The following is a 15,530-nucleotide window of genomic DNA, read 5'->3' as shown; positions in this document are numbered from 1 at the left end:
TAAAATCAATGCTCGTCTGGTGGCAGCAGTTGGCGCATGTGTTCTGCCCCCACACCGCTGACTTTCACAGCTGAGGCAACATGGCGACGACGTGGGCTGCGATCATCTCCTTAGGTAAGAAATTGTAGAATCTAGGTATTTAGTATCTTTAGTGCAAGATTGTCAGTGTCACTAGCCACGGTGGTGACTGTGGCACAGTTTGTGTTATGTGTGTCAGGTTAGGAGGCATTTCCTAACCCCTGGTGACGCGGCTATGTCGGTGCAGTTTTATCCATAAATCTATAAATACACGGAGAACATTTTGTTATAGTTTGAAGAAATATAACACAAATTACTATGGGACGACCTGTGGGCGGTCTAACTGTTGTGGGGCGTTGCTTCACGTCATAAGATTGTATGTTTATACATGTGATAAAAAAATGATTTACTATTGGCATAACGACCGCTGTCGTGACAACATGACCCCGGCACACTGTCACCGTCCACCTCACATAATGCCTTTAGTCTCCAGGCCAAGGTAACACCGCCGTCTGTGTGTTACAATGTACACCCAGTGGTAGTTCATGTACTGTTATATGTACACCCAGTGGTAGTTCATGTACTGTTATATGTACACCCAGTGGTAGTTCACATACTGTTATATGTACACCCAGTGGTAGTTCACATACTGTTATATGTACACCCAGTGGTAGTTCACATACTGTTATATGTACACCCAGTGGTAGTTCACATACTGTTATATGTACACCCAGTGGTAGTTCACATACTGTTATATGTACACCCAGTGGTAGTTCACATACTGTTATATGTACACCCAGTGGTAGTTCACATACTGTTATATGTACACCCAGTGGTAGTTCACATACTGTTATATGTACACCCAGTTCACATGTACACAGTATGTTATATGTACACCCAGTGGTAGTTCACATACTGTTATATGTACACCCAGTGGTAGTTCACATACTGTTATATGTACACCCAGTGGTAGTTCACACACTGTTATATGTACACCCAGTGGCAGTAAACACACTGTTATATGTACACCCAGTGGTAGTTCACATACTGTTATATGTACACCCAGTGGTAGTTCACATACTGTTATATGTACACCCAGTGGTAGTTCACATACTGTTATATGTACACCCAGTGGTAGTTCACACACTGTTATATGTACACCCAGTGGCAGTAAACATACTGTTATATGTACACCCAGTGGTAGTTCACATACTGTTATATGTACACCCAGTGGTAGTTCACATACTGTTATATGTACACCCAGTGGTAGTTCACATACTGTTATATGTACACCCAGTGGCAGTACTGTTATATGTACACCCACCACACTGTTATATGGTAGTTCACATACTGTTATATGTACACCCAGTGGTAGTTCATACTGTTATATGTACACCCAGTGGTAGTTCACATACTGTTATATGTACACCCAGTGGTAGTTCACATACTGTTATATGTACACCCAGTGGTAGTTCACATACTGTTATATGTACACCCAGTGGCAGTAAACACACTGTTATATGTACACCCAGTGGCAGTAAACACACTGTTATATGTACACCCAGTGGTAGTTCATGTACTGTTATATGTACACCCAGTGGTAGTTCACATACTGTTATATGTACACCCAGTGGCAGTAAACACACTGTTATATGTACACCCAGTGGCAGTAAACACACTGTTATATGTACACCCAGTGGTAGTTCATGTACTGTTATATGTACACCCAGTGGTAGTTCACCCAGCATAGAGCAAATGTGGATAGTGTGTTGTAAGTACACCCGTCAGTGGAGTAACCAGTAGTTTACATAAATGTTTGTATTTCTGCAACAAAACATTGTGCTACCGGGACCTGCAGTGCCTTGAGCAGGTTAGGGGGGTTAGGGGGCGTGGCAGTGTGACAGTAAAGACAAAATGTCTCCTTAAACTACCGAAGAATGTTTATTGATTTCAGTCACACGTTCAGTATGTACAAAGGGAATGTTGTGCGTCACGGTAGGTGGGAATAAAGTACAAGCTAGCCATCTTGTGTGTACATGCCAGCCACCATGTGTACATATCAGCCACCCTGTGTATACGTACAACCTATCTTTCCTTCAAGCACAACTGTGTACATTATTTCGCAAATTTTACCATGTGTTACCTGTTACTTGTAGATATAGGGTCGTGGTGTTTATGTTATGAGGTAAACCATTCACAGTGTCATTCATGAAAGTAAACCATCCGCACAGTGTGGTTCATGGAGGTAAACCTTCCACACAGTGTGGTTCATGGAGGCAAACCTTCCACACAGTGTGGTTCATGGAGGTAAACCTTCCACAGTGTGGTTCATGGAGGTAAACCTTCCACACAGTGTGGTTCATGGAGGTAAACCTTCCACAGTGTGGTTCATGGAGGTAAACCTTCCACAGTGTGGTTCATGGAGGCAAACCTTCCACACAGTGTGGCTCGTGGAGGTAAACCATCCACATAGTGTGGTTCATGGAGGTAAACCTTCCACAGTGTGGTTCATGGAGGTAAACCTTCCAGTGTGGTTCATGGAGGTAAACCTTCCACAGTGTGGTTCATGGAGGTAAACCTTCCACACAGTGTGGTTCATGGAGGTAAACCTTCACAGTGTGGTTCATAAACCATCCACATAGTGTGGTTCATGGTGGTTCATAAACCTTCCACACAGTGTGGCTCGTGGAGGTAAACCATCCACATAGTGTGGTTCATGGAGGTAAACCTTCCACAGTGTGGTTCTAAACCATCCACATAGTGTGGTTCATGGAGGTAAACCTTCCACAGTGTGGTTCATGGAGGTAAACCTTCTACAGTGTGGTTCATGGAGGTAAACCTTCTACAGTGTGGTTCATGGAGGTAAACCTTCTACAGTGTGGTTCATGGAGGTAAACCACCCACAGTGTGGTTCATGGAGGTAAACCACCCACAGTGTGGTTCATGGAGGTAAACCTTCCACAGTGTGGTTCATGGAGGTAAACTACCCACAGTGTGGTTCATGGAGGTAAACCTTCTACAGTGTGGTTCATGGAGGTAAACCACCCACAGTGTGGTTCATGGAGGTAAACCACCCACAGTGTGGTTCATGGAGGTAAACCTTCTACAGTGTGGTTCATGGAGGTAAACCATCCACAGTGTGGTTTATGAAGGTAAACCATCCACAGTGTGGTTCATGGAGGTAAACCACCCACAGTGTGGTTCATGGAGGTAAACCACCCACAGTGTGGTTCATGGAGGTAAACCATCCACAGTGTGGTTCATGGAGGTAAACCATCCACAGTGTGGTTCATAGAGGTAAACCATCCACAGTGTGGTTCATGGAGGTAAACCATCCACAGTGTGGTTCATGGAGGTAAACCATCCACAGTGTGGTTCATGGAGGTAAACCATCCACAGTGTGGTTCATGGAGGTAAACCTTCCACAGTGTGGTTCATGGAGGTAAACCATCCACAGTGTGGTTCATGAAGGTAAACCATCCACAGTGTGGTTCATGGAGGTAAACCATCCAACACTCAGGTTATGACAAATCTTCTCACACCTTGGCCACAACACTGTACCAGCTGAGCGTTGTGTTACGTCTAGTGGTGTCCAGTTGCTGAGTCATCGTTGTGTTAAGTCACTTGTCAAGTCACTCCGTACTAATGAATTGTGTTTCCTGGATCACACCTCCTTGTAGGGTATTTACTCTCGCCTCTCGACTCACTCCAGTAACCTCCTACACGTCTCTAAAGCAAACATTAACTTATTGTTACTGTCAGTATCTGTCATGACAATACAGAGAATCAGTACATATCCAGTACTTGTCCACAGCGTGTAACAGAGAACCAACCTCCACATGACTGGCTAGTTAGCTGACAAGTGACTTAGAAGAAACAGTAACTTAATTATACTTAAGTGTCTTATCATGTGTTGTCTCCTGACAGGTGTGGTGGCTGTGCTCGCGCCGGGGTCCTCAGCTGCCACTACAACACACGTCGCTCCTCCCACAACAACCCTCACCGCTCTCACCACCAAAAATGTTACAACCATATCAAATGTCAGTCAAGTAACATCCAACCAGTCACAACCAAAACCACAGGAAATTGTTCAACTGTCACGGTATAATGAAGAGAAGGTGGCAGAAGCGGAGGCGGTGAGGGGCGACGTGGAGGATGAACTTCGTACTAGAGAGGTGGTTGTCTACGCCACCACCCCGCCTACACTACACCATCCACTTGTTGTGAAGGAAGATGAAGCTGTTGAGGATGAAGGTGTTAATCCTGAAAGTGATAATGCTGAAAGTGATAATGAAGGCGACTATGACACGGAAGGAAATGTTGTTTATAAGAGAGGAGGAAGTGACCGGATGGAGTATGAGGAATTACCGGTACCCATGGCTCAAAAAGGTGAGGTTTTATCGCTGTTTTGACTTTTGGGAGATAGATGGATCTGTCGAAGGTTTATTAACAGTGACGAAGAAGAGACTGTAGTGAAGCCGTTTCCTGGTCTGAGCTAAAGATTAATCCCAACCCTAGCTTATTTATTTGATCAAGCACCTTAAAGCTATCTGGGGAGGTTAAATTAAGATAGGTTATGTTAGGTTTGATTTTAACACTAACTTCAAAGCTTTTAAAAAAATGGACCTCCCTGAATATTAGCCCTCCCAGCTTATTTCGCCTGATGATTAAGCACCCTAACTATATCTAGGGGATAAGGTGAGATTAGGTTTACGATTAGGTTAGATTAGGTTATATTATGTTAAGTAAGTATATGTTGTGTTGGGTTAGATTAACTTAGTGTTAGGGTGGTTAGTCTTCAGGTGAATATGCTGTGGGGGTTAATCTTGAAGTGATCCCAAATTTTGTCTACATGATTCCCAGCTGAGAGGATATTTTTTTACCAAGGAGCCAAGTTTCAAAGCAGAGAGAGAGAGAGAGAGTTGACAGCTGTGATAAGTGCTGTGTGTTGACTCTTGTGTTGTATCAGAACCAGCTGAAGATTAGGGTTTATGATGTGTAAGAAGAAATGTCTGCAGCAAACTACTCGTCACTGTTACTTGAGTTTTATAATGCAAAGCACACACACACACACACACATTCATGCACACACACGCACACACACACACACACATTCATGCACACACACACACACACACACATTCATACACACATACACACACACACACACACACACATTCATGCACACACACACACACACATCATGCACACACACGCACACACACATTCATGCACACACACACACATTCATGCACACACACACACATCATGCACACACACACACATCCATGCACACACACACACATTCATGCACACACACACACACACACACATCACACACACACACACATTCATGCCCACACACACACACACATTCATGCCCACACACACACATTCATACACACACACACACACACACACACATTCATGCACACACACACACACACACACATTCATACACATACACACACACACACACATTCATGCACACACACACACACACACATTCACACGCACACATTCATGCACACACACACACACACACACACATTCATGCACACACACACACACACACACACATTCATGCACACACACACACACACATTCATGCCCACACACACACACACACACACATGGAATGGGAGTCAAGTTCTCTTTTTGCATTTATGGCGTTCAGACTAAAAGTATTTCTGCATAATTGTTTTCCCTCTTTTAATGTTGGAGTTAATTTGGCTAACAGATTCGTCGTCAACTGTGGGTTACACTCGCTATGATGGGACTTACATCGTTAAGGACGAGTTTGGTGTTGGCTGCGTCATGGCCTACTTCAAGTCCAAGGCCACCGTTTACTACCTGGACACGAAGGGTGAATACAAGGTTGGTTGAGAAGCGTTTAGTTTACAGACAGTATATTAACCGAACCTACATTAAACAGACACTGACTGCATTGAGAGGTGGGAGGGTAACACAACTGCCATCAGTGGTTCGTAATAACCTACATTATCTCTGTGTGGTGCGGCGGACACGTGGATGCAGCATTATTGCAGCACTCGCCTTCTGTCATAAGGGGTCGGTAGTTCACACTGGGTGTACCCAGAGTCTGTTTAGTTGTAATTTAGTATCTACCCTAAGATGGGGAAGTGAAAAGTCAAGTGTAGTACCGGCCACATTGTGTATCAGTGGGTGAGTGTTCAGTGTACTGTATCCACAATGCCTCTATCACATTGTCAGCTGTTTGTAAACCATCTTCACTTTTCAGATTATTTCTGTCAACTATTATAGGAACATTAACGAAACATAATCAGGCAGCTTTATTAGTTTTTATATTAAATATTTAAAATTGTGAAGATAATTTGTAATCACATGGTATATTAATAATTACGGTACATACCTTCCACGTCACCACTGTCAGTAATTATGTCCTTTTAAGGTGGTAAATTATCGTTCACTATGACTTTCCTCGGCAGACTAATCAAGTGTCCCCTTCGGATGATGCCAGAGTGGGTGGCATCTGTGACCGTGTGGGCCAGGTGTCACAGGTGGACGTGTTGTGGTCCTCATACATCCTCTCACTCACCTTCGGTCTGGATGATATCACCGACTCGTGGTTCGTGTCAAGATTCAGCCTTACTTACAACCTCAGTAACCCAGACTTCGAGGATGCTGCCCCTGGTGAGTGTTGTGACATATAGATGGCACCTTGACTGCTTCACTAATTAAGAGTTTTATGCCCGTATTATTAAACAACATCTTCCCTTGAAGAGGGTCGTAGTGTTTCAACCCGAGTTTTAAACTAAATGAGTCCTGAGGGACACCGCAGTACTGTACTTAACGGGGTGGTGTGGCTGTAAAATTAACAAATTCCAATACTATAAATTAATTTTATTGGAATTAGTTAATTTTACCGCCACACCACCCCGTTAAGTACAGTACTGCGGTGTCCCTCAGGACTCATTTAGTTTAAAACTCGGGTTGAAACACGATGACCCTCTACAAAGGAAGATGTTTAATAATACGGGCGACAGTCTGAAGAGTACTAACCTCAGAGACTTAAACATATAAAACAGTGACGATTGTTGTTTTTTTACTCAATACCCTGTAGTATTATTTGTTAGAATCGAAATCGTTAAATAATTGCAATAGAGGGAGGATATCTATTTGTACATTACATGCTTTAGTGACATTCTGAAGTGGTTAAAAGTCTAAGGTAACAGCAATTATCTGAACACACTGATAGAAGTAGATTTATTTAATATTATATCTACCTGTTATCTCTGCCTCCATGTTCTCTCTCTCTTTTGTCCCTGATTACATCCCCCCCCCCTCTCTCTCTCTCTCTCTCTCAGACCAACACAAACACCATACTAAATGTACAGTGCCTCTTGTTGTGTGCCAGGTGGAGGTGAGGTGACGCTGGTGAGCAGGAAGGATCGCACCTACTGGCAGACTACCAACAGTAAGTCCTTCCGCTGCCTCCTACTACACGACGTCACCCTGAAAGACAGCTACAACAACTCCGCTACGCTGCACTTTGACGAGGTCCGCGTCCAGGCCTTTTGTGATAGTGAAATTTTCAGAACACGTGAGTATTTGTATTTATTTTTTCAGGTTGTAATTTTGTTTGTTAGATTTGAGTGCTGAAAAAACCTCTGATGATCTTTAGACACGTAGTTAATAAAGTTCAAGAATTCCAGATTCAAGACAAATTGGCTGGACAGACCTATGACGGACCAAGTGTAATGAGCAAAGTTCTTATGACTATATTATCCTCTGGCTGCTTTTACACACTGCTATGTACATGTGTTGAATTTAGTCTTACAGCAAAGCCTTTCTAACATCTGGGAGTGTATAATATTTTTTTCCAAACTCTAAATGGATTAGCAGAATATTTTTCTTAAGTCTTCAAAAAGAGTTCACTCTCTACATGAATTTATTAGTAAAAAGCTGCCGTCTGTAGCGCCTACTAGATGGAATTTTACATCTCGTTTATTGGATTTTTCCAGCATGTTAATGAAAATTCTGAAAATTAGGACTGATGCCACTGTGAAAATAATAGTTTTTTTTTTAGCTTCCTGTTCCTTTATTTTTTTTTCAAAACAATTTGGCTGTACTATAAAGTGAAACCTATGATGTATTATTACTGTTGTAAGAAAGTAAACGATGTTACACAGCAGCTTAAATACGACAGGGAATAGAGATTTGACGACTTGTGGGCTTCTGCTGTACCCACCAGAAATGATACGGATGATCAAAGGTATAAAAGGCTGAAAAGTCCAGCAGAGGATGAGGAAAAAGACTCTTACGTAACTTCAGTTATATTACAAAATTGCTGATAGCATATGCTTGTAGATTGAGTGTAGATATTTTTCACTTTCTAGACCAGAAAATTTCCACCTTTACCATGAAAAATACGAGCAGTACAGAGTGACATTTCCAGATAACTTAATAAACAAATAAAAGATTTTTGTGGATCACTTTTTATTATATTTGTCTTAAAAACTTATTTACAGCACACTTTGTTGTAATACTCACCATGCACCACTGGGATAAATTAGGATAGGTTAGATTAGGTTTGGTTAGATTTGTATAATTTATTGAGATCAGCTGATGATTACCCCCAGCTTTTTTCACCTTAAGATTAATCACGCTACCGCAAACCTAACCTAACCTAACCAAGCCAAACCTAACGCTAACTAACCTTAACCTATGTTGTTTATATATACATGTTGAATTGTATACCAGCATTGTCTGAACCAATTGTAAGCTTGTATGATGATTTTGCTGAATATATATCTACTGTACTTACCTACCAACCTACCTCCGTCCATCCATCTCTCCCTCCCTCCCTCCCATCATTAATCAAAGTCTTACTCTCCGGGCAGCCAAGCATTGCATCCACCGGGTACACCGAGACGAGATGGTGCCCGTGACTGTGGGAGCTGTACTGGCAGGCTCCACGCTACTCACCGTTATAGGCTACGGCATCTTCAGGTACTTTAAGGTGAAGAAGGTCCAGTATGACACCATGCAGTGATGGCTTCTTCCTCGACACCAGCGCCTCCTGCACGACCCTGCATCAATAGGACCTCCTCATGTGTTGGACTTCTGGAAAACTGACTAATACCACAGTAATAGGTATTGCTATGGTACCAAAAATGTATGTCCTAGACGAAGCCTTATCGAATGAATTTATTGTGTTTCTGAAGTACTGAATATATTTAACTCGTAAAATTTTATGTGAACGAGGAAGATAATTTTGTAACACTGAAGGATGATGACACTTGTGAATCTGTGGCTGAAGGCATGACACAAACTAGGACAACACCTCACTTAATCTAAACTAACCTGTACTAAGCTAAATTAACCTGTACTAACCAAGCCTAACTTAAACTACCCATGTAACGTTAGGGTGGTAAATCTTCAGTGAAATAAGCTGGGGTTAATTTCCGATGATGCAAAATTTGTTTTGGAAAACATACAGTCTTAGTGAATACAATACCTTAGGATTGTATTAAATGATCAGTGGTTATAAAGACTTTACCTATATGAGAATTTCTTTAACAACAGCAAAAAAGTAAGTGGGGTTAAGTTGCCCTCTCCCTTACGAACTGCCCCCCCGAGTCCCTCACGAACTGTCTCCCTCACGAGCTCTCTCCCTCAAGTGTTCTCTTCCTCACGAGATCTCTCCCCCAAGAGCTCTCTCCCTCAGGAGCTCTCTTCCTGACAAGTTCTCTCCCTCGCGAATTCTGCCAAACATCTGACCAGTATGGTGTTATCTTCTCAGTATGTGCTCTGTCAGCCTGTCATACACCTGAACCACAAAGTAGAGCTCTGACTGGCGTCATCTGTCACACTACCAGCAGCCCTGAGTTGTCATACTTCAGTGCTGTGTTCTCTGGAACATAGTCCTCGTCACGCAACACGATGTTTAGTACAAAACCCCCTAATGTTTATGTATTCCATCATTTTCGAAACATAACTGTGGTATTGTTCTTAGCCTTGTAGGTTGACTTCTGGAGAACATATTTTGAACGTTCAAGATATGTTCTTCACAATTCCACCTGCGAGGTTAAGCCTCGGTGAACATGGTGAAATATACGTATATAGTTAGGTTTAAAATGTGATGGATTATATAACAGTGTTCTTGATGTGTATCATCCTTAAGGATCTATGTAAACACAAACATCAAGGGATTTTGTAAACATCATGTATAATTGAGTGAGAGTCGCCCCGTCAGACTCAACCTTAGTCATTCTCCTGAATGAAGTTAACTATTGTTTATCTGTAACATTAGGTAAAGTGGAGGAATAATTTAGCATCGCACATAACTTTATACTGCTTTAAGTATTTTAAACTGAAGTATTAGCTAAGTATTGTACATGTAACAGAGATACGATAGAAAGAGAAACTTAAAAGAATATACGCTCATGGAGACTGATTTCGTTTTATATATTTATGCGATATCTAACATATCTTGGTAAATATTTGGAATCAAGAAATTATCACCCAGAAAGGTTTTCAAACTTTAGAATGATACAAAATATAATTATATAAGCAACAGCACTTGATAAAATACTATTTCAGAAATTTTTGTCCTGAAGATTTGAACTGGAGATCGAAACGAAGATTTTTGGCCCCAAAATCTACATAGTTTACATTACTTATCAAAATAATGTATTGTAATAATGATCATTTTTTTTTTTTTTTACTTTGCTTCGTGTTGATGAACATTGTGAATGTGGAAACTTGAAAACAGTTATTCTCAGTAGCAGCCCAGCTATCGCTCGAGCCCTTGTTTGTGTATAAATAACGCTGGAATATTCATAAGCTAACCTAACCTAACCCAACCCAACCCAACCTAACCAAATTTAACCTATCTTTACCCCACCTTCCTTAACGTAACGTAACATTGCCTTCCATAACCTAACCTAAAGTAAATCAACCTAATCTATAACCTTTTCTAGTTGACCTACCCTACCCTACCCTACCCTTACTAACCTAGCGTGACCTAGCCTAATCTAATTTAACCTACAGTAACCCTACCCTGACCTGGCCTAGACGTTACTTCAGCGTGTATTGGGGAAGGGAAGGGGGCTGTGTGTATGTTGGGGTTGTTGAAGCAATAACACAGTCTTGGTGTTGTATTAAACTGTGTCATCTAGACTCGCTCGCTGCATATCCGCCAACATATCAGTTTATGCCATCACATTTCAAAAGCCAAGTACAAACAAATATTAAAAGGCGAAAGTATTTATTTTCCTTAATTGTAAAGTTTGAAAAATTCTCTGGCAGCGTTCAGAGGACATTTACTGAATGACCCAAGGATTAAAAAGGTTTATTATTCAAGAAGCAACAGTTTGATATTTTCTTGTTGTATATTTGATTTGATGAATATTTATCATACAGTATAGCAATAATGAATCAACAACGGGGATGTATCTGACAGTGTAGCTTAAGTTAAGGAAAAATACAGTATAGCAATAACGAGCCTCAATGGTAAACTGGCTCTCTCTTGTCATACACTGTAAATGGACAACGGGTATATACTGACAGCAATGGCGGCGTGATTGGCAGATTCACTCATGTCGCACGAGTGAAAATTATCATTATCTGTGATAGAAAAACAAAATTCTACCAAAAATTTAAATCTTTTTCTCGTGTGTCATGAGGAAATCTGTCAATCAGATGCCGCCGTTCCAGTCAGTGGACACCCGTTGTCCACGTACAGTGTATGACAAGAGGAGACCAGTTCACCTCATCAGATAACGGTGTGCTCAGATAAGTGGTCGTTTATTAGTAAAACATAATCTAGAAATATGCTGATATGATATTTAGCCATTGAAGTTTTCAGACTTTACAGAATGTTAAACAAAGTGCTTGAGATCAGAAATGGTTTCCATCTTGCGTAGCAGAGAACAATGTTAGATTCTGGAGATAAAAATGTTGAATTTGCGTCATGTTGATGGTGACTGTAAATCAAAAGATGAACGATAATACAATTTATAAGCTTCACACCAAATGGGGTGCCACGATGTATCAAAATACTTATCTAGGCATGTGTCAAACGTACCAAAGTATTGATTTAGGCATGTGTAAAAATAGCTAAGGAGCTGTGGTACCCCTGCATCAAGGTTTTCAGTTTCATGGTATTATTATTAAATACAAGCCTATTCACTGTATTAGTTTAACATGCTAAGCTGAGCTGCCACATTTGTCTTATCCGGCAAATTACACACGTACAGGCATTTCAGGTATTCTTGTCTCCTGAATCCATCATCCATTTGAGAATGAAGGTTATACCTGTATAGCAAAAGTTTCACTGTGAAATAATGAAATATTAATATAAGTAAAACAAGAAAATACCAAGGACTTTTTTTATTGACTGTAGAAAGAAAATTACGATGAACCGACTGACCAGATTGTGTGTTTTGTATTGTACCTTCATCACCAAATGGGATGAATGACTCTCATGATCTGAGTTATGATGGCGCTATTTGACTCAGTGTTGCCAACCTAGCGAAAAGTCGCAACCAATAAGCTGATTTGAGTAATTTTAGTAAACTTTGGGTTTATTTGTAGTATAATTTCAGGGAATTTCAGGATGATATTACTGAATTTCATCGATTTCTGGATTAATGTTTAACAAATTCTACCCATTTAATATTGACTAATTAAGTTTAATGAGTTTGGACTTTTATCTTTGTGACTTTTATCTCTCATATTTTTTTAAGAGTTGTTGGACTAGTGGAATTACCAACCTTTGTTATGCACTTAAAGACCTTAGTTGTTGAAGCACAGTACTGTAATAACATTATAACAACAATCTTATGCGACTTTTTGGGTTGTAAGAGTTGGCAACAGTGCGCCATTACGTAAACTTCTGTAAACTGATGAGCTGCTACCCTCAACCCGCAAAAGACACAACTTGTAAAACATCATACATAGGGACACAACTTATAAAATATCTTTCATGCAAGTTGTAAAATACCATACATATAAGTTATGATATACTGTAGGCGAAGTGAATATTTTTGTTCTACGTCACTTTTGTTGAAAGTTGTGTTGATTTCAGTGCCATGTCCATTGGCTCTGAGAGGAGTTAGCTGGATCTAAGAGGAGAGCTGGCTCTGAGAGGAGACAGCTGGTTCTGAGAGGAGGCAGCTGGTTCTTAGAGGAGGCAGTTGGATCTGAGAAGAGGCAGCTAGCTCTGAGAAGAGGCAGCTGTCTCTGAAAGGAGACAGCTGGCTCTGAGATGATTCATCTGGCCCTGAGAGGAGGCAGCTCATCAGGTTCACTGTGTATGTTATGAGACTTATTGTGAAAAGCATCGACTACCAGCGGGGTAAAATATATTAGAAAAATGCCGCTATGTAGGACATTTTTTACTAATCACTACGCTATTCCACTGTAAGGGTTGTAAATGCTGTGAATTCACGATATGTTTTTCTAATCATTAAGAAGTGTATCAGAAAAAAAAAAAGAATTGTGAGTGTGTTACAATGTTGTACTGTTGTAGGTAGGCCGTAGCCGCCACCCCCAGAGCTCCTCCTGGTCACCAACAACCACAACCCGACCACCTCCCTTTTTCTGTCCCTCCTACTTCTTGCTCATTATCATCCTGACCTTCTTACTGCTTCCTCATCATCACCCTGTCCCTCTCACGACTTAACCCCTATGACGACTCACCACTTCGAGTATGACGACTTAACTGTTTGAATGTGACGATTTGACCCTTGAGTACTTCAACTTAATCTCTTGAGTACGACGATTTAACTCATTGAGTACAACTACTTAGCCCTTTTATTACAACACGTTAAATAGCGGAATACAAAGACTTAGCCCTTTGAGTGGCCTACTACGAATCAATTCCTTGAATAGGACGACCTAAATTATTGGCCTCGCAGCGTTAAAATATCTTTCTGAGGGGTTCATTTTACTCAAGGGGTTAAAGTCATTTATACCAGCTCAGCGTTTGTCTGTCATATTCCTGATCATACTTTATCTGTCACACACCTTCAACTATCAACACAAGAGGTGGTGCGTCTCTCACCTCCTGCTCGTAAGTTTGTTGTGTCCAGTTGGAGCTGTACCGAGTCTTCCATGAGGTGCCGTGTGACCTTGTGATATGCCCACTTGTGCCCCCTTGTGTTCACTCAGGTCCAGTGTGCAGGAAGGGTGGAGGATGTGCGGGTCGGGTACCACCACCTAGCTTAGGGATCATTAGTAGAGATCCTCGTGTTCCTTTCCATTTATGTCTTCCATGAATGTCAATTGTGATAGTCAACAGATTTCCATTATGCTTCTCTTTATAGTTTAGGCATAGTGATATACGGAATAATTTAGAATTCATTCGCTTTTTCAGTGGGCCAATAAATTACATTCAGATGTTGGAACATCCTATATGGAGGACATTAGCAGCGAGGCTAGTTGAGCAAGAGTCCCAGAGTGGTGGTGGTGTAACCCGGCCCTGCGTCGACAGTGGCTGTTGTTATTGTCTAATAATGGTAGATATCCATTTTTTACACTTTCAAGCACACTGCAACATTTTGTTTGAGCACTACACACTCAAGTGAGTTTGCATGTTTGCTGGTACCAATATTCTGTCAAGTGCCATTATTGTTTTCTTTTTCAGATAATCTGCATGAACCGTATAACATTAACTTAATCTGTGACGCGCATATCATTTATGTAACCACAGAGAGAACGTATAGAAGATTTTATATATAAGGGGTCATTTCTGGGGTTCAAAGATAGCAAGCAGCTCTCTTTAAAGCCTTTGTGGATATATTAGACATTTACAGTGTGTCTGTGTGACAACATATCACAAGTGTTATGTAGAAGGAGAACCTTTAAGGTAACCCTTAGATGATAAGAAAAAATAATTTATACTGGGAAGATGTACAGTATGTGTCCTAATTCCACGTGATTTGTGTATGTTAAGAAACTTAAGAGTCGCCACAAAGGTCCACAATTGATGTGAAATTAGTGATTCTTTGCTCCAGATACACTTTTAACGTCTCCTGTACATTATGTTATCTTTGAACTTTTGATATGACCTTTATGATCCTCTGCCTGTAGTTGGGGTGGAGCTCCGTGCAGCCTCAGACACATGGAGTCCTGTGGCAGCTGCAGGAGTCAGTTTACTGCTCCAGCTTTGCAGGTGGTTATAATTCCACCAAAACTTAGAATCTTTAAAACTAAAAGATATAATTTAAGTGATCAATGCAGACTGTTGTAGTGCACACTCTACGACTAATGAAAAATCAGATTAAATTGAGTTTACGTAATATAACCCATGAATGTAAATGTTATTTCAAAATACGGTTGATGAACATCCCAAAACTGTTGTTTATTGTGTTCCTGACATGTAATTTGGGTGTTGAGGATGAGGAGGAACCACAAAAAAGTGTGTAACGCAATGCTCGACATCTTCCTCTGTAACCTGCACTCTTATATTTCTGGGTTGTAATTAATTTGATGTTTTCTCCGCAATAAATAGTGGTAATATAAAA

At 40.8% G+C, this 15,530-nt stretch overlaps 1 protein-coding gene across 1 annotated transcript; it reads left to right on the top strand.

Moving 5' to 3' along the window:
- LOC121876081 lies at positions 1-15,530 on the top strand. Its single transcript, XM_042380999.1, has 6 exons — positions 1-114; positions 3,946-4,407; positions 5,759-5,895; positions 6,486-6,690; positions 7,415-7,600; positions 8,901-15,530. The coding sequence occupies exons 1-6, from the start codon at positions 81-83 to the stop codon at positions 9,050-9,052; spliced, it is 1,176 nt and encodes a 391-aa protein (XP_042236933.1). The 5' UTR covers positions 1-80; the 3' UTR covers positions 9,053-15,530.

The sequence above is a fragment of the Homarus americanus genome, unplaced genomic scaffold (assembly GCF_018991925.1).
Source record: "Homarus americanus isolate GMGI-L3 unplaced genomic scaffold, GMGI_Hamer_2.0 scaffold34921, whole genome shotgun sequence".
In the NCBI taxonomy this organism is placed as follows: Eukaryota; Metazoa; Arthropoda; class Malacostraca; order Decapoda; family Nephropidae; genus Homarus; species Homarus americanus.
Note: the sequence above shows the minus strand (reverse complement) of the source record. Positions and strands in the feature narration are given on the sequence as shown.

Excerpts from the sequence above, each read along its gene's own strand:
- LOC121876081 (XM_042380999.1), top strand. The coding sequence starts at position 81 with ATGGCGACGACGTGGGCTGCGATCATCTCCTTAG. Across the intron at positions 115-3,945 it reads GGCTGCGATCATCTCCTTAG|GTGTGGTGGCTGTGCTCGCG; the intron begins GTAAGAAATTGT and ends GTCTCCTGACAG. Across the intron at positions 4,408-5,758 it reads GGTACCCATGGCTCAAAAAG|ATTCGTCGTCAACTGTGGGT; the intron begins GTGAGGTTTTAT and ends TTTGGCTAACAG.